The following is a 25,985-nucleotide window of genomic DNA, read 5'->3' on the forward strand; positions in this document are numbered from 1 at the left end:
GGAGGGAGATTCGGGCTGGACATGAGGAGGAATTGTTGCCCTGAGGGTGGTGAGAGCCTGGCCCAGGTTGGCCAGAGAGGGGGTAGATGAACCATCCCTGGAGACATCCCAGGCCAGGCTGGACGGGGCTCTGAGCAACCTGAGCTGGTGAAGATGTCCCTGCTCATGGCAGGGGGGGCACTGGGGGGGCTGGGAAGGTCCAACCCAAACTATTCTATAATTCTATGACCAGCAATAATAAAACTAGAGCCTGCTCATCCCTCCAGGATGGGCTGGAGCTCATCCCAGGACAGGCCCCGCTCGTTCCCCCAGGACGGGTTGGGGCTCATCCCGGGATGGGAGGCGCAGTTTTCCTGGGCAGGATGCAGGTAAGGGGGGAATTAGCTGCCGCATGCCCTGGGTTTGGTTAAAAGACAAGTGATTTTCCTTCCTTTGGCCGCTGAGAGGGAGCGAAGCTTCATGGAAATACAACCACCTGGCTTTTCCCCACCATACAACCTTTACAAACAAAATCCTTGGAAATTTTTCTCAATGCCAGTAGCTGAACAAGCTTCCATAATACAGCATGAGTTTTGCAAGAAAATAACATATTTCTATGGGTATTTGTTTCAGGGTATTTGTCTACAATTATTCTTGGTGGAAAAAGTGTGAGTGTGTAGGTTGAACGCTGCTCGTTTTGATCATTTCCCGTGGAAAATGTAATAGATAAAGGGCCGTTTCTCAGCGTGCTGTGCGGGCCCGTGTTCCTGCTCCTCAACACGGCACGGGCAGCTCTCGGGATGATCCATCCCAAGTGCTCTTATTCTCCATCAGTTACAACTTGATACCAAAGGGATAATTAGTTGTTTGCTTTTTTAATTGGGAATTTAATCTCTAAGTATATTTGCCCTGTCTCTGTGAAAAATAAAACAATCTTCAAGCTTCTAAAATGGACTTATAATGACAAAAGAATGTTAATAACAGTTCTACGCTAAAATCAAATTCACATTTACATACCTCAGGCTTTGTTCTCTGGATTCCTGCATCTTGGCTTTTTTCACCTGCAAAGACAAACACGTTCAGAGACCTGACAAACGAAGCTCTTGGAAGAGCTTGCGCACCTGGTTATGGGAGTGTTTAAATACAAAAAGCCTTGCACTGACCTCCAGAGCAAACCGGTGTCACCAGAGGCTCTTCATCTCCAAATGGGTTTTTTACTAATTAGAAAATAAGTACTAAAGCTGATAAAAAAGAAGTGCTAAAACCTGGGCAGGATGAAGGGGTGAGCTGTCTATGTTTCTGGAATGTATTTAGATGCCACACTTGCTGCTTCCTCCTTTCAACACCCCCCCGCCCCCCAGAAAACCTCTGCAGAGATGCCACGGGGGTTTTTGTCCCCTCTCAAGTCACAGGAGCACAGTCTGATGATTTCCCATGCAGGAGAAGTGAATTCATGCTTTTTAAAAATAAGGTGAAAAGAGAAAAAGGGGGGAAGGAGGAGGGAGGGAGGGGGGAAGGAGGGGGGAAGGAAGGGGGAAAGAAGGGGGAAAGAAGGGGAAAAGAGGGGGAAAGAAGGGGGAAAGAAGGGGGAAAGAAGGGGGAAAGAAGGGGGAAAGAAGGGGGAAAGAAGGGGGAAAGAAGGGGGAAAGAAGGGGGAAAGAAGGGGGAAAGAAGGGGGAAAGAAGGGGGAAAGAAGGGGGAAGGAAGGGGGAAGGAGGGGGGAAGGAGGGGGGAAGGAGGGGGGAAGGAGGGGGGGAAGGAGGGGGGAAGGAGGGGGGAAGGAGGGGGGAAGGAGGGGGGAAGGAGGGGGGAAGGAGGGGGGAAAGAGGGGGGAGGAGGGGGGAAGAGGGGGGAAGAGGGGGGAGAGGGGGGAAGGAGGGGGGAAGGAGGGGGGAAGGAGGGGGGAAGGAGGGGGGAGGGAGGGGGGAGGGAGGGGGGAGGGAAGGAAGGTCTACCTGAGTGATTCAGCAATGGTACTGAGCTGTCTCTAAGGTGTGGCTTTACTCCATCTTTTTATTTCACTACCATTTTTGGCCTTATGTTGATTTTCAAAGAATCATTAGTGTCATGCTAATTATTTAAGGAGTCAGGACCTTCCACTCTCTCTCTCTTGAGCTGGGGGAGTACAATTCGGGACGTTTCGTTTGGTGAATACAAGTTTGTCTTGCCAAGTGTCACTGTATTCAGAATGCCACCGCACTCGCTAGCTGTGGTCAATACAGCCGCGTATTCTGTCTCAGGATAAGATACTTAAAAGAAATTAAGACGAAAACCTTCAGCTGAATCTACTCACAGATTTTTCATGGCTCTCATGCTTCAAGAACCAAATTTTACAAAGCCAGTTTTCATGATGTAAGGATGTAAATACAGAAATTTCCTCCTTTAATACGCACGTCTAATTCATTTTTAAATCCTGCGCAATATCTGCAGTTTAAATTGTGGTTTTTTGCTGATTACTCTCATGTTCCGTACACGGTGACTCAGGCATATGTGTCCAGCAATATTCTGAACAACTGAAAATGCAGGTTTTCATTCCACTTTGTTCCCAAGTCACAAATGACACCACAGTGTATTTTCTAACTACTTAGCTGAAGAAAATTACATTATCACATTAAAAAGGCACCAAAATCTATTCAATGGGAATGCTACCAAATTCCCTATTTATTCTATTTTTGCGTGCATTTGAAAATGCCTCTGAAATTAAAACAAGCTTCACTCTCTCGGCCCTTTCCTCTCGAGTTGGCATCAGGTTAAACTCTGGAACATAATATTGATACCAACATTTTTGCTTAATTCCTGGGCTGCTGTGTTTTAGATGCACAAATTTTAATGCATATCATACTGTATTAATAATTGCTCTGCCCAAAACTTTTGTGACATGACAGTATCAGTTAGTGATAATATGGACAGTAATTATTAGACATAATTTCACATAGAAATATTAGAGAGTTTAAGCATACAAAGCTTTTATTACTATTGCCTGTAGGATTGTGGTAAGCGAAATGCACAACACATTTTGCTACCAACAAAATGATTTTTTACCTCTAGATAAACATATAAGGTTTACAAGCCTTATTTTACATTATTCATTAAAATATTATAAATTAAAAATCGGTGAGATCACTCATTTGGCGTTCGCTTTTAGGCTTTTTCAATGGACTTACTGGTTGTTCGGGGAGGTCTTGTGGCTCTTCCATGGGTACGATTTGAATGCTGGTCGCTTCCAATCGTGTGTTCCTCGGCCGTCTTCAAAGCCTGGCAAAAAAAGGTGTTCATAGCTTTATGTACTTTTAGGAGGACTTATCATTGAGGCTATCGGAGAACACGAATTGTTAGATATTCCACCCACAAGCTCTTTAAACTCCTGTTGCCATCTCCCGAGTCAAAGACAAAATTCATATACGGGCAGATTTCATAAACAAGGGATTTAGCTTTAAGCTCCTGCCCTGGTTTCGTCTGGGATGGAGTTCGTTTTCCTCCCGGTGCAGCACTGAGGTTTGGGTTTAGGACGCGAATAGTATTGATAACACATCGATGTTTTCGTTGTTGCCGAGCAGGCGAGGACTTTCCAGCTTCTCATCCTGGCTGGGGGGACGAGACGCTGGGAGGGGGCACAGCACAAAGGGGCATCGCACACCAGAAACATCACGCTTGGGGTGTATTTTAGGGGAAGAAGAAGGACGGGGATGAGGGGAGCGACGGCGTTTGCCTTCCGGCGCAGCGCAACGAGGGCTGAGCACCCGATACGGGGAGCGGGGAGTGAATTCCTTCCTTGCTTTGCTTGTGGGGGCAGCTTTTGCTTCACCTTTTATCTCAGCCCACAGGTTTTCTCACTCTTACCCTTCCCATTCTCTCCTCCATCCCGCGGGGGATGAGTGAGTGGCCGCGTGGGGTGAGAGAGTGGCTGCGTGGGATGAGTGAGTGGCTGCGTGGGGTGATGAGTGGCCGCGTGGGGTGAGCGAGCGGCTGTGTGGGGTGAGTGAGTGGCTGTGTGGGGTGAGTGAGTGGCTGTGTGGGGTGAGTGAGTGGCTGTGTGGGGTGAGTGAGTGGCTGCGTGGGGTGAGCGAGCGGCTGTGTGGGGTGAGTGAGTGGCTGCGTGGGGTGATGAGTGGCCGCGTGGGGTGAGCGAGTGGCTGCGTGGGATGAGTGAGTGGCCACGTGGGGTGATGAGTGGCCACGTGGGGTGAGTGAGTGGCTGCGTGGGGTGAGTGAGTGGCCGTGTGGGGTGATGAGTGGCCGCGTGGGGTGAGCGAGCGGCCGCGTGGGGTGAGCGAGTGGCCGCGTGGGATGAGTGAGTGGCCGCGTGGGGTGAGCGAGCGGCCGCGTGGGGTGAGCGAGTGGCTGCGTGGGGTGAGCGAGTGGCCGCGTGGGGGGAGCGAGCGGCCGCGTGGGATGAGCGAGCGGCCGCGTGGGGTGAGCGAGTGGCCGCGTGGGGTGAGCGAGTGGCCGCGTGGGGTGATGAGCGGCCGCGTGGGGTGAGCGAGTGGCTGCGTGGGGTGATGAGCGGCCGCGTGGGGTGAGCGAGTGGCCGCGTGGGGTGAGCGAGTGGCTGCGTGGGGTGATGAGCGGCCGCGTGGGGTGAGCGAGTGGCCGCGTGGGGTGAGCGAGCGGCCGCGTGGGGTGAGCGAGCGGCCGCGTGGGGCTGCCACTTAAACCAGGACAACTTCAAGATACAGATTTTTTAATGCACGCGGCACATTTTGACATCATCTCCTTGGACCGTACTGACTGCAGAGGCTGAAGTATCAATCAGACATGCGCACCATGATTTGAAAGACACTTTAAATGATCCGGTCTGGTCTACTAGGTCAGTAAACGGCGTGATTCGATCTAATCTGTTTTAACTTAGAATATAAAGAATAAAAAACCAAAAAATCAGTGCAAGATTGTACAACTATATGTATTTACTGTTTATTGCCAAGTTTCAATTTCCATTGCACCCTTCAAAAAGTGAAGTGTGGTGAAAATTTATAGAATAATTTGTATTTAGGAAGCTGAGTAGCATTTAGCATAGAGACCTTGTATACTGTGCCCAAGAGCTGCTATTCCCCAGGGTTTCAAAACCATGAAAAAACTGGAGATTACCCTCACAACCTGGTTAAGTTTTGCAGTTTGCTGGGCAAAAGATGCAGGCAATTAGAGAAATGAACCACAGCACCTTTGCGAGCTGCGGTACAACCTATTCCTGCATCCGCAGCCATGGAATTCTGCTGTAAGTCTCAGTGGCAATGTGGAAGTCTCTATTCCTGCTTTTCCATCCTGTCTGGAGCGCTCAGGCACCTTCACATCATGAAAGCTGCGATTTCCCCCTCCCGGCCCCTGCCAGACCTACTTCAAGCGTCCGCACGTGCAGCCAGGCGGCAGCACCGCACCACGTGCCCACCCGGCACGGGGACGCTGAGCAGCCCACAATAATTGCATATTAACCATGAAAATACAAAGGATTTCTCCCTTATCTAAGAACAGGCAGAGGTCCTACATACCAGGGTGTATTGGATATGCCAGGCTACAATTTCATTGAGGGTTGGAGTATTTTCTCAGGCTGTCTCCCCTAATTAAAGTGACTTCCCTGAATTTACAATAAGTCTCCTCAACAAGTCAGGTTCTTTTGAAAAGACCCAATTCACACCATGCCCGAGGAAGTAAACAATACAAAGCCCTGCTGTCACCATCCCAGTTTTTCCTCCAATTGGTTTTATTTTAAATACTAAATCATTAGAAAGACAAAAAGGAGACTCCACACCCGCTCTGGGCAGCCTGGGCCAGGCTCTGGCACCTCCCAGCAAACAAGTTTCTGCTCATGTTCAGATGGAGCCTCCTGTGTTTCAGTCTGTGCCCGTTGCCCCTCACCCTGGCGTTGGGCACCACTGAACAGAGTCTGGTCCATCCCCTGACACCCACCCTGAGATATTGATCCATTGATCACATCCCTCTCAGCTTCTCTTCTCCAGCTCAACAGCCCCAGCTCTCAGTGTCTCCTCATCACAAAGATGCTCCAGACCCCTCAGCACCTTTGTGTCCCTCCCTGGACTCTCTCCAGTCATTCCTTGTCCTTCTCAAACTGGGAGCCCAGCACTGGACCCACAACTGCAGATGTGGCCTCACAGGGCAGAGCAGAGGGGGAGGATTCCCCTCCCCGACCTGCTGCCCACACTCTTCCTCACACACCCCAGGTCCCATTGGCCTCTTGGCCACAAGGCGCATTGTGGGCTCATGGTCCACCAAGACTCCTGGGTCCTTCTCTGCATCTTTGGAGCCTGATGAGCTCTTGCCTCGATGGCAAGTGAAAACTTGACCTCTTTCTTCTAGAGAACACTCCATTCCTCCAGATGTGCCAGGGAGGGTCAGTGGGACATGAGGAAAAGGTTCTTCCCCCAGAGGTGCTGGACACTGAACAGGCTCCCCAGGGAGGGGTCACGGCCCAACCTGACAGTGTTCAACAAGAGACTGGACACCGTCCTCAGACACACGGTGTGAGCTGTGGGGTGTCCTGTGCAGGGACAGCAGTTGGACTCTGATCCTGTGGGTCCTCCCAGCTCAGGACACTCTGTGATTCTATGGTTTGAAATACAAGTAGCACAAGGACACAACAGGAAACCTAAATTGGCAACTTTTGGACCTAAAAGTGACCACAACAGAAGAGCTATCAAAGCAGATCTTCACTATCTGCAGTTCCAGAGAGCCCAAATTGCTGCAGTTGCACCTGGTCCTGAGCAGCTTGGGCACTTTTCCACCTATAGATCTATTTATATTTGTGTGTGAGGTCTGAAAAGCAGGTTGTGGTGCTGAGAATATTTCTGTGGGCTCATGAATGCGAAAACCTGGACAAAACGTAACTAAACGTGCAACGAGCCACCAAACGAGTTGCAGCAATGTGAGAAACATTCGGAAATATGAGTGTTATACCTCTGAAAACCAGTAAAATCCCACTTTTCTCCCCTTTATGGGTGGCTTGATTTATTTACCTGATGAAAACTACTCTGTAATCTGTGGCTTCGCAGTTCCCGGCCTCCTGCTCTGCACAGGATCACTATGCAAATAATTCTCTATTAAAAGCAGTTTCTTGCACTAAATCCTGTCTTAAAAATCCTAAACCACCAAGTCCAGCTTGGTCAGACTTGAGCTAGACACTGTGGCTACAATTCCACTATTAGCATCAGTTGGACCGCTATTTACCTTCATTCTGCTCTTTTCAAGCCCATCTGCCCTGGCCTCGAATCTAAAATACAAGATTTCTGTTCTTCTCTCAAGCTGCAAACAAAGTCAAGGAGAACGTGATAAAACCAAAGAGCAGCAATTACACTGATTAGAAAAAGCTGTTTGAATATGGGTTTATATTACTTGAAAATAGCTGCTATTTCTCTAAGAACAAAGCTTTTGTTAGGGCAATGAAAATATCTATGAAATAGTTGTATGTATAATAATGCTATCTATGCAGTTATTTCCACTCCTTACTGACTCAAGGGTCAGCATGAATAGCAATGAAAATATGAATTAAGCAGCAAAAGAGGAGCAGGACTTGGCCCAGCGGGATGGCCTGGGTCCCTCCTTTATTTTAATTTAATTAAAACCACTCAAAGACACAAATACAAAAAGAGAGAAGAGCCACAAGCCGACATTACTACGTGCTGCTCAGCTACCAAGTGCTGTTTATCCTGAAGTTCCTCCCCAATGTTACGGTTCCCCGTATCTCAGCATCCCCGTATCCAACCCTGACGACGTTTCACCGGCCGAGCTGCTGAAATATTCCCACCCTGGTGACCCCGCGGCCAAAACACCTTCGAGACGCTTTAAATAAAAGGGAATCGCAACTCTGGTGACGTGCAAAGAAAGTCCAGCTTTCCTCATGGGGTAGGGAATGAAATACTTAGTACTGAATAATACTGAATAAAACTCCGTCAAAGTAACGGGGAAGGTAGATCACAGAATCACAGAATCACAGAATCGACTGGGTGGGAAAAGACCTCAGAGATCATCCAGTCCAACCCTTGGTCCAACTCCAGTCCGTTTACTAGATCATGGCACTAAGTGCCATGTCCAGTCTCAGTTTAAAAACCTCCATGGCCGGTGAGTCCAGCACCTCCCTGGGCAGCCATTCCAATCCTGACCACTCTCTCTGCAAAGAATTGCTTCCTAATATCCGGCCTAAATTTCCCCTGGCAGAGTTGAAGCCCATGGCCCCTTGTCCTATTGCTGATGCCTGGAGAAGAGCCCAATCCCCACCTGGCCAGAACTGCCCTTCAGGTAGTTCTAGAGAGTGCTGAGCTCAGCTCTAAGCCTCCTCTTCTCCAGACTGAACAACCCCAGCTCCCTCAGCCTCTCCCCATAGGGCTTGTGTTCCAGTCCCTTCCCCAGTCTTGTTGCTCTTCTCTGGACCCGCTCCAGCACTTCAATCTCTTTCCTGAGCTGAGGGGCCCAGAACTGAACACAACACTCCAGGTGTGGCCTCCCCAATGCAGAGCACAGGGGAAGGGTCACTGCCCTTGTCCTGCTGACCACGCCAGTTTGGATACAGGACAGGACACCACTGGCCTTCTTGGCCACCTGGGCACACTGTTGGCTCATGTTGAGCTTCCTGTCCATTAGTCCCCCAGGTCCCTTTCTGCCTGACTGCTCTCCAGCCACTCTGCACCCAGCCTGGAGTGCTCAGGGGGTTGTTGTGACCAAAGTGCAGCACCCGGCACTTGGCCTTGTTGAACTTCAGCCCATTGGAATCAGCCCATTTTTCCAGTCTCTCCAGATCCCTCTGCAGAGCCCTCCTGCCTTCCAGCAGGTCGACACTCCCTCCCACCCTGGTGTCATCAGCAAATTTGCTGATGATGGTCTCAATCCCCTCATCTAAATCATCAATAAAGATGATACGCCCCGTTTTAAAAGGTATAAGTGGCTGTGACAACACAGTCCCGGAGGACTGGAAAATCAGAGTTTAATTAAAATTTCATAATCTTAAGGAAAAAAAATATTGTGCCGTATTTATAAAGTAAGAAAATTACAGAAATTCAATGTATTAATGCAAATAGTTTTACCCCAAGCAATGGCTATTTCATTCATAGTAAATCTTGGGTTATTTTTAAATCCGTGTAAGGTTATAATGTCGGGGCTTTGCTGGAACAATGACACACAGCTTGGTTCCCCAGTTCTTATGCAATCCTGTTAAATTTGATTTTGAAATGCAGCGGGGAAATTTTTTAATGGGGAAAAGCACTGTCTTCACCGAAGAAAAATGTGGAAATATCAACTTCATCCTTGAGAAAAACAACTCCCGCTGAGCCCAGGAACAAGTTCCACACAGATCCCAACAACAGAAAACTGCTGTTAACCTTTTAGTTACAAAACAAAGCACCGGGATTTCTGTTAACGTAAGAAAAGTCGATGAACTCCTGTTCAAAAGGATTCCACTTGCACTGAGACTTAATGTGCAGCTCTACACTTTATTTTCAATACATTATTACGCTAATACTTATCAAAAGTCATGTGGCTTCCACCATAGAAATTAATCTATAGTTTTATTAGAAAATGTTTCAGGACTCAGCTTTCGCCGTGATTTTATTAAGGAGGTTGCTGCTATGGTAAATTTGCTTATTTCTTGTGTTATTTTGCATTAGAGGCAGCCGGGATTTATCACAGTGCCATCAGTTCTGAGAACATCTGGAGCTATTTGTGTCTTAGCAACAAGAGTTGCTGGAGTAACCTGCTCCAAAAAATTAATGAAAGAATAAAGCACAGGATATTTGAGATTTTTTACTGGGGGAGGGGCGGAAATAAATAAGAAGTTTAAATGATGGGTGTTCAACACTCAGTAAGAGCCATTGCTTTTAATTAAGTGCATTTATACAAGCGTAGAATGGTTTTGGTTGGAAAAGACCCTCAGGATCAAGTCCAACCATAACGTGACTCTGGCACTGACCCATGTCCCTGAGACCCGTGTCTAAATGCCTTTTAAACCCCTCTTGACACCTGCCCTGAGATACTGATCCATTGATCACATCCCTCTCAGCTTCTCTTCTCCAGCTCAACAGCCCCAGCTCTCAGTGTCTCCTCATCACGAAGATGCTCCAGACCCCTCAGCACCTTTGTGTCCCTCCCTGGACTCTCTCCAGTCATTCCTTGTCCTTCTCAAACTGGGGAGCCCAGAACTGGACCCACAACTGCAGATGTGGCCTCACAGGGCAGAGCAGAGGGGGAGGATTCCCCTCCCCGACCTGCTGCCCACACTCTTCCTCACACACCCCAGGTCCCATTGGCCTCTTGGCCACAAGGCGCATGGTCACCCTGTTGTCCCCCAGAACTCCCAGGTCCTTCTCTGCGATGCTGCTTTCCAGCAGCTCACCCCCAACCCGTGCTGGTGCCGGGGTCGTTCCTCCCCAGGTGCAAGACCCCACACTTGCCCTTGTTGAACTTCATCAGGTTCTTCTCTGCCCAGCCTGGCCAGGTCTCTGGATGGCAGCGCAGCCTGTGGTGAGTCAACCACTCCTCCCGGCTTGGGACCATCAGCATCCCCACGGAAGCCAAGGACCCCGGCCAGCAACGGAGAGGGGCTGAAATGTTGGTAGAACCAGCGGGATGACACAAGCCCGCAGGCTAAACAAGAGCCCAAGGAATTAGTACCTTCTTGCTGACCGTATGGAATGGGTAACCTTTGACAAACAACAGTCCGTCATATTTTCTGCTGCCTTTTAGCTCCCAAATGTGTCGACATCAAGAAATTCCCCAAAGGGCTGTTGTTTTTGACTTCAGCCTCTTCCAGCTAACGGATTCTGTCATTTCATTCACAGATTAGAGAAACTCACTCACCAACTTGGTGCTGCTTCTTCTTCAGCACAAAGTTAAACTCTTAAGGTTCTGGTAATTGAGAGAACTGTCAACCTGCTTTTGCTACCTTATTTTAGAATGCTGAGAGCAGTGCTACCATTGACTCACGGGGACCTTCTGGCTTTCCTCAGCTCAGGCACGAGTATTTTTAAGGCAGAAGGTCGGTCACCGCAGCAGCAAGCTTGGCATGAGTGCTAACTACTGGATAGAAAGGAAAACTTAAAAATACAGTAGAAAAAGACTTAAACCTTGTGTGTTTTTGTAGTTCTGCAGACAACCAGCCAAGCTAACAAAGAAAAACCTGTAGTCTCTGTTATATTTGAGTCCTTTTATCTTCCTGAATATGTATTCTTATCCTCTGATAGATTATCATACTTAAGGAAGAATTTCTAAAGTCCTCTCAAACAGTATAGAGTAAAAAACTGTCACAGAAAAGCCATTAATATGAGACTGATTTGTGAGGTCTTCAAAATGGAATTACATATATAATGGTAGGATATTTATAAAAACATGAACCATCACCCTTTTTGAATCAGAGTTTTGCAGACCCGGTACAGGTTTTAACCAACACCCATTTTCTGTGAGCACTTTTCAGGACAAAAAGAGCACAGAGCAGCAGGGGAAAAACACCACCCAACTTTCCTACGTCTAGTAATTAAGAATACAAGCACCGAGTTACCCATGTCCACAATGACATATTATCTGCTTTAAGTCTTGAATCTTCATGCATAACATGACTTGAACACACTACTTGCCAGGCTTTTAATTTGCTATATTTTATCCAGTTTATGTTTAGCCGTATAGAACTATTTTCCGGTATAGAAAAGCTAGGAAATTGTCCATTAATCTGCTGTACTCCAATCTGTTAACACAAAACATGGAAATAAAGTGTTCTCTCACAGATTCAAAACTCATTCAATATCTGGACATTTCCAAGGCAGTTAGCAATAGGACAAGGGGGCATGGGCTTAAACTCTACCAGGGGAAATTGAGGCTGGAGATTAGGAAGCAATTCTTTGCAGAGAGAGTGGTCAGGCATTGGAATGGCTGCCCAGGGAGGTGCTGGACTCATCGGCCCTGGAGGGTTTTAAACTGAGACTGGACATGGCACTTAGTGCCATGATCTAGTAAACGGACTGGAGTTGGACCAAGGGTTGGACTGGATGATCTCTGAGGTCTTTTCCCACCCAGTCCATTCTGTGATTCTGTGAAGGCAAAACTTTGAGAAGCTGTAAATCCTTCCCAAGTCACTAATGAATTATTACAGCTATTTCAGGTATCTGTGACGGGCAGGCGACGGTTTTTCAATCACACAGCCCCACAATCGGGTCTCCAAGGCGCGGTCACCGCTGCAGAGGCCGCGGGGAAGGGCCGAGGGGGACGCGAAAGCTGCAGAAGGACACGGGGCAGAAATTCTGCCGGTTTGCGAACCGCGAGACCCGAACCTCTGCTGCCCGTTGGAGACTGTACCTGTGTATGTGGTGAAAACCGGACTGCAGAACTGCACCACTAAGAAGTATCGCACCACGAGGCGATAAGAAAACACCCAAAACGTGATAAGTACAGGCTGACAGGTCAGTTTTTTGCAGGTTGAGGAAGCCGCTGTCTTTATGTGCTTTTAAAAGCAGCTTATTATGAAAACAGCAGTTTGAGGCACGTGAATTCCCACGATTCTCAACAAAACCTATCTTATTCAGTACTATAAATAGAAGATAATCTGCAACAGACAGAACTGAAGGAAACCAAACAATACAGATAACGATAATCATAAAAATCTTACCTTAATCAGCGTGTTTTACTTTCAATTGACTTTTAATTACCTCTTGCAAGTTCCTACTCTACAGATTAAGTGCATCACCGAAGCAGCGCTCGCTCTGCACCACAAGCAAAGCCCACCGAGACTTCTTTGTACAATGTGAATTACCACAGCCCTGCTGCGCCAAGACGAGCTCTAGTCTGGAAACAATTTAGTCGCAACATGCGGTGCAGAAACCAAACTCCATAAAGCTCCAGCAGCTCCGCGGAGCGTTCCCAGAACCAGGGGCGTCCAGAAGAGCCTGTGAGGCCCCGCTGACCCACATCCCCTTGGACCCGTCCGCACAAGCTCCAGTGGGAGCCGCTACACCCACTCAAGGCCTGAGGACTGCGGAGGTGTTCCGGTGTCTCCTCGCCAAGCCCGGGCACATCCCCACACCCCGAGCTCCTGCTCCCGGTTCCCCCACCACTAAGGGGGTCGGTCGGTCGGTGCCTCCCTGGACGTTCCAGCTGGTTCCCGGTTCTCCCTTCCCCGGCAGCTGCTCTGGGGCCCCGGGAACCCCCCGCCGGGCTCCGGGGGTCTCACCCGGCGCCGCCCCAACCGCGACGCCTCCTCGGGCCTGCGCTTCGCTCCACACACACCCCGGCCCCACTGGGCTGCGACCCGAGGCAGGAGCGGCGCCGCGGGCTCCCGCGGGGGAGAAGCGGCCCCGCGCCGCCCTCCCCGGGCACGGAGCGCGGCCGGGCGGCCCTCGGGGGGCTCTTACCGAGAGGCGGCTCCGGCGCCGGGCCCGGGAGCGCGTCCCGCAGCGGACATGGCAGCGCCGGCTCCTCCCGCCGCAACGCCGGCCGGAAGCAGCGCGCCGGCGCCGGAAGTGACGCGCGGCCCGCAGGCGGCGGGCGGCTGAGGTTCGGGGAGCCGTGTCCCTCTGGGGTTAATTCTCTGCTCTTTAGTGGGACAGAACTTGAACGTCGCGTCTCCCAGAGCTCGCGTGGTGATTAAAAATACAATAAATAAATAAGTGACGCCGAAGTCAGTGGGTTTTCCCTCGAGCGTAAGCACAGCAAGATGAGGGGCACAACACTCGGGGAGCGCTCTTTATTAGAAAGAACTTTGGAGGATCCACTTTATTGCAAAGCGAGTTGGAGTAAAACCCAGCAAGGATTTCAGGAGCAGAAGTGGGAGCTCAGAGTGGTGTTTAGAAACACGTGTAGTTCATGCATGTGAAAAATGCAGTTGTGATTCGTGCTAAGATGTTTGATGTTTACAGATATAACCAAATGAGGCTCGGGCTCTGAACCTGGAAAAAGGTGGTTAAGTTCTATGTAAAAAGTTATGAAACTTGCTTATGAAGTTATATTGACAGAGGGAACTAACATTTTAAGGGTTAACTAAACATATAATGGGTGCCTACTAATGAACTAACACTTTAAGGCTTAGCCACACAATAAATGCTTAGTTTAGAGCTTTAGGTTAAGAAGAACAGAACCCCACTGAATGCCAAGATAAGAAGTTTTACTGCACCGAGCTGTAAACTTGAGGAGACAAGATAACGAAGATTTACAGAAAAAGGGGGCGCCAGTCTGGTTTCAATCGACTTGGCAGTTTGGGTCCCAGTCAATTCAACATAATGAGGCAAAGGTAAAAATTCAGCGACAAAGCTGAAGGAGCTTCATCCAAAGACCCCCAAAGACCCCTCCTCAAATTCACCAAGTGACACTGGGCAGGCGCAACAGGGGAGGGTCAAGGAGGAGACTATGGAAATGGTTCTCTGAGACTCATTTTAATCAGAAGCGGGAAAGGTTATGAATATGTACAGGCGTTCCTGGGGTCATTATGAGTATGTAACACCTTACTGTATTTAAGCACACCTCTTATTGTTTCAAGGTGTGTGTGTTGGGCGGAGTGAATCCCCCGCACACCCAGCGCTGTTTTGCTTATGCTCTAATGAACACGTGTTTAAGGAATACAAGGAATTGGATTAAATGTTTTTTATCCATAGAAAAAGCGTAAGTTATTTATTTCAATGCATCATGTCCTGAAGTGTCCTCGGGGCTTTCTCCTCCACTCACGCTGTTCTTCGGTGCAGGTTTACATGAGTTCTCTGAGCCTTACGGCTCGTTTCTGTGGGGCAGAGCATGTTATTCACCCGCACAAAGCCTAAACTGTAAACTTTTTGGCAAGCTTTCCAGGAACTGACAGAGAAGCTCACACGTTTACCAGATCTGCGGGTTCTGGACGGGCGCCCGATACCCGAGCCAAGGCCAGGAAATGAATTCGTGTTGTGATCAAGATCCTCTCCTCTGGAGATGGTGTTAGGAAGATAAACATCTTGCTTCTTTTGCTCATTCACACAAGTCAGCGTAAAACCTGCCGAGGATCTTCAGGAGATGCGTCGGAAGGACCCGCGTCCCCGCTGAATCTGCACAAAGCGCCATACGAACGTTGGTGCTGTCTTGGGAAAGACCTGAGCTTATCTCCCCACTTTCCTGGTCGCTCTGGGGTGGGTGTGGAAGGCTGTGTGTGAATAATCGGTGTCACAGGCCAAAGATGCTTTTCCTGTCACCAACCGGGCCCTCCGCTGTAGTTTAGGGAACAAAAAACTGCTGCGAAAACAAGTTCCCTGCCCAGTTTCCTGTGCGGGATTGGGCAATTTTGGGTCAGAAAAGGAACCTCGAGTGTCTCGTGATTGGTAACAGAGCTCAGCACCACTGGAAAACCCCGTTGCCCATGACCTGACCAAATACTTCACTTGTGGTAGGACATCAGGAACTGGTCAGCAGAAATAGAAAAGCTGGGGGAAAGAATAATGCAGGGTTGCTTGCTACAACTCTAATTCAAATAAATAAGAACAAAGATACTAAAGAATTTTACGTTTGTTTGGGTTTTTTTCTTATAATGCCCACACTGACAATAATTTGTTATCTGGAGCCTCCAAAGTGAGTTTGGGCTGTGGCACCACTGATTTATCTTCCTTTTCTTGCCTGCTGGTCCAATTACTTGATTGATTCAAGACCTGAGAGCAAAGGCAAATTGGGCAATGGCTACTCCCTGTCAGGTACGGGCCCAGCAGACCACGTGAGGAGGTGAGATGGGATCGGAGGTGCACGTCTCTTCTTCGGCGGCGTTTGAGGAACTCCTTGGACCGTGTCCTTTCCAGCCACTTCTTCAGCTCAGGTTCCCTTCACAGAACCACGTAAGCTGCTTAGAAAAGTCACTTAAGTGGTGGCACAGTCTGTTCTTCCAGGTCTTTTAGAAGGCTCTGACAGCTCTGATAGTGAATTCTTCGGGGGACTGGGGACAGTGCAATCAGGGCTGACACAGTGGATGATTTCAGTGCCCTCAGCTTCTAGCTGGTCACTGCACAAGGTCAGTGACACCTTTATTTATTTATCTGAGCTCTTCTCAGCACCCATGAGAACATCAGCCCAGACAGAAGGTGCTTTTCTGCCAGATCATGACAGGTTCCAGTTCTGCCGGTTGCATGTGATCGATAGAAGCAATGAGTGCCCATTCCTCTGTCAAATGGGAAAAAGGAAACGTAATATCCTGGTCCTCTGTTGTGTCCCTCGGTGCCTCTTCTTGAGAACAGATGAGTGACTAATTTCACACATCTCAGTCTACGATCGGAATGGGGCTGACCTAGATCCTGATGGCATCCTCTTGGTGAATGGTGCCCTCGATCACGGTGTCTGTGGTTTGCCTGGAGCACTTGCGACTCCCTTTCATGCTTTTCAGGTTTTCCGAAAGATGCTTCTGGAACTTCTTGGTGAGGAAGCAGTAGATGATGGGGTCCAGCACGCAGTTCATACTCAAGAGGCACAACGTCACCTGGTGAGCGTCATTGAGTTGTTGGCGCAGCTGACAATCTTCTTTCCTCCACTGCTCCAGAACCGTCAGGGTCCAGGGCAGGTGAACTATGTGGTGAGGTACAAAGCTGATGATGAACACGGCCAGCACCGTGCAAACCATCCAGAGCGCCCTTTGCTTGACGTGAGCGCTCCTCCGCGGCTGCGCTGGTTTGGAGAACAGCGTCCTGATAATGATGACATTCCAGCCTAGTATAAAAAAGAAAATTATATAGAAAAGGACGCAGATGATGACGTGAATGGCGAGAACGGCTGAAACGTTGCCGGAAGAGTCGTAGCGCTCGAAGCACCGGGTGAAATTCTTTGAATCGATCTTCTCCTCATTAGTATTATCGTCAAAAAGGTAATACAGAGAGCTGCCCACTATTATGATCCAGATAGCTGCTGATAAGTAGATACCTCTTCTCTGGGTGGTGAACTGAGCGGCTTTGATGGGATTAGTCACGGCCTGGTACCGGTTGTATGTGATGACCATCAGAAAGGCAACAGAAGAGTAGGTGTTAACAAAAAATAAACAGCCAGCCACATTACAGAGGAACTTGGGCATGATCCAGTCCCCGTGGTGATGGTAGTACACAATCCACATCGGCATCGTAACCAGGAAGAGCAGGTCGGCTACTGTCAGGTTCACCATGAATATCTTGATTTCATTGAGTTTCTTGGTGGGGTAGATACGGCTGAAAATCCAGAGCACGTAACAGTTGGCAGCAAAGCCCAGGATGAAAATGATGCTGTAGAAAACGGTGAAGAGGTTGTAACGAAACTCAGAGTCAATGTGGCATGAAATGTAGGAACCAGCGCTACCTTCCGCACCAGCTTTACCCTTTTCAGACATTGTGCTGCTGAGTAGGCACGTCTGAAGCAGTTTCCTGCCGTCGCTTTTCTTCTTACCTAAAAATATAGAGCATTTGTGGTACACTGTTGGTTTTTAAAGACAGTTTATCTCCAAGTCCTGCCCATTATCTGTCTGGCTCCTTTCGCCCGCCCCCATCATTTCTGCACCAAATGCAGCAGCAGTAATTCTATACTTTCCTGTGTTGCTGGTGAGGCTACAGACAAAAACATCCCTGAAGAGACGCCTTCAGGATTGTGATATTTCCAGTCGCCACCTCAGTGTTTCTTCAAATCTAAAGCTTGGACACAGCATCATCAATACTGCATGTGTTCTTGTCTCAGATTTACATGGATTTGGTCTAATCCCTTGTACACCTCAACCTGCTGCTTTTACCATCTAGAGAACACACACATTCTTGGCTGCACCACCCACCTCCCCATGACACAATCTGCAGATCTGCTTGTTTTTCTCTCCCTCTTCCTTCATGCGAAGATAACTAATACAGGTGAAGCAGTTTGAGAGCCACCAGCAAGGACACTCGGTTGCTCACCGATGGTAAACGCGCTGGGTTTTTAACCTTATTCGCAGAACATGGTGGTTTTCCCGGAGTGAGTGAGCTGCACCACCAGCCACGAAGCCCAAACTTCTTGCGCGAGTCACGACAGGAGCGCCGGGTGCTGCGCGTTGTGATGGGCCTGTCCCAGCTCTGCCGGTCCCGCAGACACAGGCGTTTTCCCCCAAGGACTCTGAGGAGGTGCCCGCCTAACTCGAACCTTTCTGGATCCTCCTCAGCAGCAGAAAGTGGCACAAACCCCATCTCACCCTCTCTGGGTTGAGTCTCTCGTTGTGCCCGTGTGCTGTCGGTTCCTCCTTTGCAATCTTCCTCTGCAAATGGGGAAGTCAGCTCTAGCTCAGGAAAGCTCTCCCCCTTCTTCAGAAAACCCTGCAAACCCCTTGGTGCTTCTTTCCAGTTGTTGGGAGAGGTGACCAGTGACCGGTGACAGAGCCCAGGGAACGGCAGATGTGCCAGGGGGGTCAGTGGGACATGAGGAAAAGGTTCTTCCCCCAGAGGTGCTGGACACTGAACAGGCTCCCCAGGGAGGGGTCACAGCCCAACCTGACAGTGTTCAAGAAGAGACTGGACACCGTCCTCAGACACACGGGGTGACCTGTGGGGTGTCCTGTGCAGGGACAGCAGTTGGACTCTGATCCTGTGGGTCCTTCCAGCTCAGGACGTTCTGTGATAACTAATTTAGCAGTGAAGATGACTAAACCCACCGTTCTACCTGCCAATTTCAGCAACTAGTTCTGGTGCTCGGGGCTGGAATCTTTGCAGTGAAAGGTGCTATATCACTGCAGCACCAGTTCTGCGTTCACAAGGAAAAGAGAAGCACCCACATCAATATATAGGTACGACCATTCACAAAGTCACTTTAGGCTGTGCCACAGGGTCCTGCCCACCTACCCCTCCATCTGTGGTGCTGTACATGGGCACGGCAGACTCCAGACTTTGCCCGGGAGCCCTGGTGAATGTTACTGGTGGCCTCTGCAGTTTTTCCCTTCTCACTTGTCAAGCCAGCTATTCTACAAAATACAGCTAGAAGAGAGCGTGGCACCATTCCGCACTAAATCTACTCAATACCCACATTTCAGCCTGAGGAACTCGAGCTCACGTCTCCTGTGTACTTGCGAGATGCCCTAAGCCTCAGAGATCTCACTCAGTCTCTCCTGCTGAAGCGGTTCCCCTTTGTCTAAAACACGCAAACACACTCGCCCACTAAGGATTTACTGGCTCATGGCTGCAAGGTGCGAAGACAACGAGCTGTGCTATTGGCAAAAGCGTCATCCAGGAGGAATAACACTAATAAAGTATATTTTGTGCTTACCGCAGCTGAAAGGATTCAGCACGATCTGCCAGTAGTAGAGCAGTGATGGGTGTTTTACTGGGGAGGCTCAACCTTCTGGATCCAAATGTTGTTTGCTCTGACCGGGGCTGGGAGGTCTCCGCGCGGGCGGCTCTCGAGAGCAGGACACCGGAATGGGAGCAACGGCAGCATGACTGCAGAGTCACTAGAGAAGAGGAAACGTGTGACATCAGCAAAGGAAATGAGAAATAAAATAAGCGGTTGAGGAAAGGCAATTAACCGCAGTGAAGATGTGGAAAGTCCTTAAAGCTGTTTCCTCAAAGCATCCCTCCTTCTGACGATCCCAAAAGAGGGCAAAGTTGGGGCTTTCCTCTAAAGGCAGAATAGGAATCCTCTCCCTGTCCCTGGTTAGATCTGGGATTAGACAGCATTCGAGCATCCCTTGTCCAAACAGATGAGTGGCAGAAGCCAGAAGAGCTATCACTTCACACCTTCAAGGAATGGAAATGCCAGGAAATCCCATGGACAGGCGCATTCCCTAGCAGAGCCTCCTGCACGCTTGTGAATCAGGAATCCAGCCGTGCCAAGTCTCCTTTTTCATTAGGGACCGTCAGCCGACACGGGGACACCACAGCACGGCAGGACTTCACCTGGCCTGACCCCCTCAGTCATCACCCCATCTGTGGCAGCCTGAGGACTCATCACAGCGGTGGAAACAGCTTCTCCGCGTTCACCTGGCACCGTGTCCTGCAGAAAACTCACACCTGCACACCTACAGGAACCGCAACACCGCGTCTGGTGTCTGGGTTCGGTGTGAAACTCATAGGAATGGCGCCCAAAAGTCCATCGCCAGCACAAAGAGGTGCCCAAGCCTGCAACAGGATCAACACAGGCCACGCGGAAGCAAAAGAGGCCGGTTCATGATGGTGCTTCCCTGGGAATGCCGGCTCTCCTGGCTCTTCTCATGAAATGCCATCTATGGCCAACAGCCCAGGGGAGCCTTGGCCACATCCTGGCTGTGAGGAGCACCAGAGACCCCCGTGTGTCGTGTCCCCTGGGCCACACTGGTTTAGGGCACCAACCCAACTTCTTGGAGAGCCAGGGGCGGGCATGGACCCTGAGACACCTTTGAGCGCGCTTTTGCTGTTCTGTGACGTGGTTTAACCCGAGCTGGCAACACAACCACAGTATCACAGTATCACAGTATCACAGTATCACAGTATCACAGTATCACAGTATCACAGTATCACAGTATGTTTGGGATTGGAAGGGACCTCAAAAGATCATCCAGTCCAATCCCCCTGCTGGAGCAGGAACGCCCAGGTGAGGTCGCACAGGAACATGTCCAGGCGGGTTTTGAATGTCTGCAGGGAAGGAGCCACTCACTCACAACCACTCACTCACCCCTTCCCCGACTCCCCAGTAGGGGAGAGAGTCAAAGGGGAAGGGAGAAACTTGGATTTAATAGAATAACAAAGATACTCAAGGCAATTCCTCACGAGCTCTGTCCACAACTGAGCAGCCAGTCCTAGCAAAGCAGCGCCTGGTCCCACAGCCCATCCCAGAGAGAGGAAAGGGGGAAAAAGGCAGAAAAGTCCAGAGCCCCCTGCAACACGGCGAAGGGCCGGGCTAAACATCCCGACCGAAACTGCCCCGGCTCCGACAAAACAAAAGAGCGAAGAGAAGAGAGAGACAGAGAGATCAGAAGAGCCAACCCAACCGGAAGGCCCTGGCTCCTTAAATAATTAGCGTGACGCTAATGGGCTGGAACACACTCACTGGTCAGTCTGGGTGTCAGTCCAGCTCTGTCCGTCCATCCCCCACACACCTGTGGGCAGAGCTCAGAGTGCCCGTGGCTCCCAGACCAGAGCAATTAGAGACATTAACTCTGGGCTGGTATCTCTTGTTCTCAAACTAAGTCACATTTATCCAGAATTAAGGAAATAAATTCATCCTTCAGAATATCACTGATTTCCTCCCAACACTGGTCGTTGAGGCAATTGCATCCATTAAGTAGATACATCTGCTATTAAACCCAACTCTTCCTAGAGTCTGTCTACTTAATGATTTATATATTTAAATGCATAACGGATTTATATATTTAAAAGCATAAAAGATTCTGGAGGTATGTTAAACTCTCCTTACAGCTGCTTCTCTCAATACCTGACTCTAATTCCACAGAAGAAATATTTTTACTGTTAAAAAAAAATGATGGAACAAGTTGAAAGTGCAGAAGGTTCATCCTGAAGTTCAAGCAGCGAGGCACAGACTCCGCGTCAGCCACGTTTATTGGCGCATCAACGCCTCTTTGCAATTCAGGGCACGTGTTTAAAGAAATACGTTATACGAACCAGCGTGGACTGAGGAGACGCAAACCAGGGCGCTCGGATCACATTGGGAACGAACACTTTTCAAAGCTCTCTGCTCGGTCAGGGGTGGCCTGAGGGGCGACACGAGGCTCCTCAAGTGATGCTGTGGTTGGACTCGATGATCTCGAGGGTGTTTTACAACCAAAATGATTCTGTGATTGTACAGACGGAGGATGCAGCAAAGACCTTCCCTCTGCCCCCCGCCGGCCTCCCTCCTTCCCCTTCCCCTCTAAAGACGGACCGAGGAGCCTGACCCTTCTCGGACCACGCGAAGCCCCAGTTGTCTCTGCAACGCTGTTGCTGAAATGGAAAACAAATCAAAAGCGCGTTCGTGAGCTGCCGGCCAAACAAATCTGCTGACCTGCAGCCGCCGAGTTCCTAGAGGAGATGGAACCCCTGGAGGTTCTGGGCTCTCATCAGAAACCTTCGTCCTTCCTCCGCTTGGCCACCGATGGGAACGTGTCACCGTCATATGTCACCAAATATTTTTCATATTGTGTTTGTAACAAAGGTCTCTGAATTTGAGTGATGCAGGAAAGTCAGAATAGCGACCACGTATTCCTTTACATGAAGAGATGATGAAGCAGGGAACGTCAAATGAGGCTGGCGGGAGCTGTCATTTAAACAAAGGGCAATCTTCATGCAAACGGCAAAAGGCTGGTGGAACCTCCTGGTGTTGTAGATGCTGCAGCTGACGTGGAAACTGGAGCAGTTCACAGGAGAGAAGTTTGTGTCAGTCCCAGGGGCAGAGTGACCCCGTTTGGCTCAGGAAGTCCCCGAGTCAGGAACATCTGGAGGCCCGAGCGCAGCAGCTGGCGGGGCTCCTGGTGTGCCTCGCACCGCTCCCCAGGCACCTCGCTTTGCTCGCTGGACTGGGCTCCCCCAGCGTTGCTCTGTCCCAGCATCCCTAGGTCATCCTCCCTGCGTTCTTCTGTTTGAAGAGAACCGAACAACAACAGCGCAGCGAGTGCAGCGGCGAGGGGCGCAGAGGCCCGATGGGTGGCAGCTCTACCAGCACCACCGGCTTTGCTTTCTGATCTGAGCGCCCCCACTGGAGCCGGGGCACCTCTGGCTGCCTCTGACCCGACCAGAGCCCCTTACACTCCCCAGATTTACAGATTTTGGCTTTGCTTCAAAAGCTCAGGTTGGGCCACAAGTCATTGAGTTTCACTGAAACACCCAGAGCAATCATGCAGAGTGGCCATTGCTGGGCTGACACTTCTCCCCCTCTTATTAGCTGGGGAGTTCCCTTCCTCATCATCTCAATGATGCATCTAAAGCCTGAAAAGCAGAAGGGACCCAGATCCAGCGCTCCCAGCACTGAGGGCAATGGAAACAGGATGAGAACGGTCCCCTCTCCCCTGAACTGCCGCGTCTGTTCGCACCGAGAGCTGCTTTTATTAGCGCTGATTCCCGTGCGATGCTGTTCAGGAGCGTCAATGGTACTTTAGGTTGTTATACCGGGTCGGTGGATCCTGGAGCAGCTTCCCCAAGTGACATTTTCTGGGGACAGAAAATGGCACGTGCCCGCTGCCGAGGATGCTCAACGCCTCCGGTTGCACCCGCTGTCTCTGGCGCGTGTTCTTGGGAGCGTTTCCTTCTGAGAGGAAGCCAGTTAGCAAATACTCGCTTTTGATGACCACATATAAATTTTGCAGGTAGCAGAAACTCTTTTAGTTGTAATAATATGTAATAATGTGTAATAATGTGTAATAATGTAATAATGTATAATAATGTAATAATAGATAATAATAAGCGAATATCCAGTGATCTCTCTCCAAGAGCAAAACCACACTGTGTTAGTGGAGAAGAGCTCTCCATGGAGCACAGACAGAGGAGCAGCATTCCGACTGATGGTCTGTGCGTGCGCTGTTCACTGCCCTGCTCAGCGACAAGAGCGGTGACTGGGGACGGGATGAAAAACCGGCAGAGCTTGTGAAAGCACCAGCTGCTGCCGGCGGGCTCAGGACCAGCAAAAGGACCAGCACACGGGACCCACACATGGGTGAGCGTGATCCCGTCCCGGTCCCAAGCTGCGTCCTGGAGCGCCAGGACAGCTCTTTGAAGTGACACGAAGTTCCTTTTGAGCCGGAGCGGCTGATGGTCTCCGCTGAGTGTTACCGTCTGTGAGTTTCCACCACTTATCTCGCTCCCTCCGCACAATTTCCTTTTGCTCGTTGCAGGAAAGAAATAACTAAATAAAGTCTGTATCTTTCCCCCGGGAGCACTTCAGAGCCCGGTACAACGTGTCCCCACCTTGTTACCAACTCTGCAGGAATGTGCCCCGGAGCTTTGGCTGCTCAGCAGGGAAACATCCACCTCCCCGTGGCCGAGAGTCGCTCCCGGGGCGGCCGCGCTTCCTGGTGGCCATGGGGCAGCTGCAGAGAGTGGGTGCAGCCTCCTCTTCCTCACAGGGGAAGGTCCATGGCGGGGATCCGCACTTCACCGCGCCCAAGCAAAACCGGGGTCGTTCTTGCCAGCCAGGGGTGGGACAGGACCCAGGTGAAGGCGTGAACTCCCCATCCCCACGGCCCCAACGGCAGCGCCAGCCGGGCTTGTTCCGGCACGACACACGTTGTCCCTGCTTGATGGGGAGGATGAGCGTGGGTCTGAAGCCCCTGGAGCCATCTGAGATGCCACAGCTCAGAGACAGAAGCATAGAACAGAATCATAGAATCATTTCGGTTGCAAGAGACCCTCAGGATCATTGAGTCCAACCGTAACCTGACCTGACTCCAGCACTAAACCCTTAGAGCCTCAGATCCAGGGGGGACGCACAGCCGGCCAGTGCCCTGAGACACCCCGATGCAGAGGAGCTCGGGGAGGGCGGCAGGAGGGGAAGGAGCCTCTTACCTCCGGCCACAGAGCACCAGGTCCCTGCCGAACACGGAGCCACCGGCCGAGCCGTCAGCGTCCTCCTCGGGGAAGCGGCCGGGCAGGAAGGAGGGGAGCAGGTGAGTGACTCACTTCCCTCTTGGCACCGGTGTCCCGGCTCAGACGTGCCCCGGCTGCGCCCTGAGCTCCACACCGGCTCCCACAGCCCTTCCTCGAGTGGAGAAACCGTGGCGGAGGCTCCGCGCGGGACACACGGGGGACCCATCGCCTCTTGCCGCAGCCGCTCTGCTCAGGTTTCACCTGGGATTTCCCCAGGTGTGTCATTCCGTGGCGCTGGCATCACTCTGAGTCACTCGTGTTGTAACAAGAAATCACTTGTGTTTCTGTCTGCACTTCATTCACCGCGGGTTGTTTAACAAGAAAACGCTGCTGGGTTTTCTTTGCCATTGAGAACTGGCACTGGTTTCTGCGAGGGAGGAGGTGGGAGGTTTCTGAGCCACAGTCCCGGTCTGACCGGCACATCCGAGCGCACGCAGCCCGCGCCGCTCCCAGAGCTGCCTGCACGTCCCCCCGTCCGCCCACCTAAACTGCGGTAAATACCCAAATTTCCCAACCAAACAGAAAAGCGGCATCAATTGGCTACGACCTTTCTGAACCGTGAAGAACGTCAGCGTGAGGAAAGCGGGGCTGTGCCAGGAGCACGGTCAGCAGGATGAGCGCGGTTCGTACCCCCTCCGCTTGGTGCTGGTGACGCACCTGGAACCGCGTGCGCAACTCAAAAGGGCCGTGGGGAACCGGAGGGGGACGGCGCCCTGGGACAGATCGGTCACCGCCTGCAGCTTTTGGAAGGGACGTGTCAAAGAGGACAGAAGCAAACTCTTCCCAGTAGGGGCAGGTGGTGTGACAAGGGGCACGAGCTGCACACTGGGGTGCAGGACAGTCAGCATGGGCATTGCTGAACGAGACCCACAGAGCTCCCTCCCCAGAGCACTTCAGTTCAGTGATTCGAACTGCAACAGCTGCACCGGAGGGTGATTCGCCCCGTGTGGCTGGTGCGATGGGGGTTTCCTGGCAGAGAAGCTGCTGAGCCTCAGCAGTGAGTCCTGGACCCGCCCGAATCGAGACTATTAAATTAAACACTATTCCCTGGAAATAAAACGAACAGGTTCAGAACAAACACGAGGCCTTGGTACTTGTTTTTAAAATGTTCTTTAGGCATCAATGATTGTTCGCTGCTCCCCTTATCTACAGTCATGCTGAATAAAGCTATAGCTAAATGGAAAGTTAAATGTGTTTACGAGGTGTTAATGTCTACATCTCATTATTTGCAGCCTCTCAGAGAAAGGAAAAGTAACTACAAATAGCGCTGTGCCAGAAACTGGTCTCTTGACCAACAATGTTGCTTCAGCACGCAATGAAGTGGTTAATTCTAAAGTGGTCACAGGTGTTGGTGACAAGAGGCTTTGTATTGGAATATGGCACCTCTTTCGGTCCATGTGAAAACAAGTTTGAATGCTAAATATTTTCTGCCACTTCGGAGTTACTGTTGCTCTTCCCATTTTCTGTAGGTCAAAATATGGTTCATGGCAATACCGTAAAATCTCTTTACAGGCAGTAGTGTGGGGTGCGATGAGCAACATGCGGTTCACCTCTAGCGGTGCTGGA

The 25,985-nt window shown here is 50.4% G+C and overlaps 2 protein-coding genes across 7 annotated transcripts in view; both read right to left on the minus strand.

The window, feature by feature from the left end:
- EYA3 (EYA transcriptional coactivator and phosphatase 3) overlaps nucleotides 1–13,418 on the minus strand; it is a 31,507-nt gene extending 18,089 nt beyond the window's left edge. For 2 of the 4 annotated variants that reach the window (XR_010468185.1, XM_065041949.1), the window contains exons 1-3: nucleotides 13,314–13,418; nucleotides 3,144–3,234; nucleotides 997–1,040 (exon numbers count right to left, since the gene is read on the minus strand). Coding sequence is in view for 2 of the 4 variants with exons in the window: in XM_065041949.1 (XP_064898021.1) it covers nucleotides 997–1,040; nucleotides 3,144–3,176 (77 nt within the window). In the remaining 2 variants the exon portion in view is untranslated. The remainder of the gene's footprint in view (nucleotides 1–996; nucleotides 1,041–3,143; nucleotides 3,235–13,313) is intronic. The other 2 variants (XR_010468186.1, XM_065041950.1) reach the window with 1 other exon arrangement.
- Nucleotides 3,142–24,826, minus strand: PTAFR (platelet activating factor receptor). 3 transcript variants are annotated; one of them, XM_065041954.1, is made up of 5 exons: nucleotides 24,339–24,576; nucleotides 19,138–19,321; nucleotides 17,802–18,136; nucleotides 13,314–17,307; nucleotides 3,142–3,234 (listed from the first exon to the last, which is right to left on the minus strand). In XM_065041954.1, exon 4 carries the CDS (start codon nucleotides 17,249–17,251, stop codon nucleotides 16,190–16,192), a length of 1,062 nt encoding a protein of 353 aa, XP_064898026.1. In that variant the 5' UTR covers nucleotides 17,252–17,307; nucleotides 17,802–18,136; nucleotides 19,138–19,321; nucleotides 24,339–24,576; the 3' UTR covers nucleotides 3,142–3,234; nucleotides 13,314–16,189. The 3 variants fall into 3 exon arrangements, with proteins under 3 accessions (XP_064898026.1, XP_064898023.1, XP_064898025.1); XM_065041951.1 differs by lacking the exon at nucleotides 17,802–18,136 and having other exon boundaries at nucleotides 24,339–24,826; XM_065041953.1 differs by lacking the exons at nucleotides 17,802–18,136; nucleotides 24,339–24,576 and adding an exon at nucleotides 21,847–24,293.
- Between the last annotated feature and the right edge of the window lie 1,159 nt (nucleotides 24,827–25,985).

Source organism: Columba livia, chromosome 26 (assembly GCF_036013475.1).
Source record: "Columba livia isolate bColLiv1 breed racing homer chromosome 26, bColLiv1.pat.W.v2, whole genome shotgun sequence".
NCBI classification, from domain to species: Eukaryota; Metazoa; Chordata; class Aves; order Columbiformes; family Columbidae; genus Columba; species Columba livia.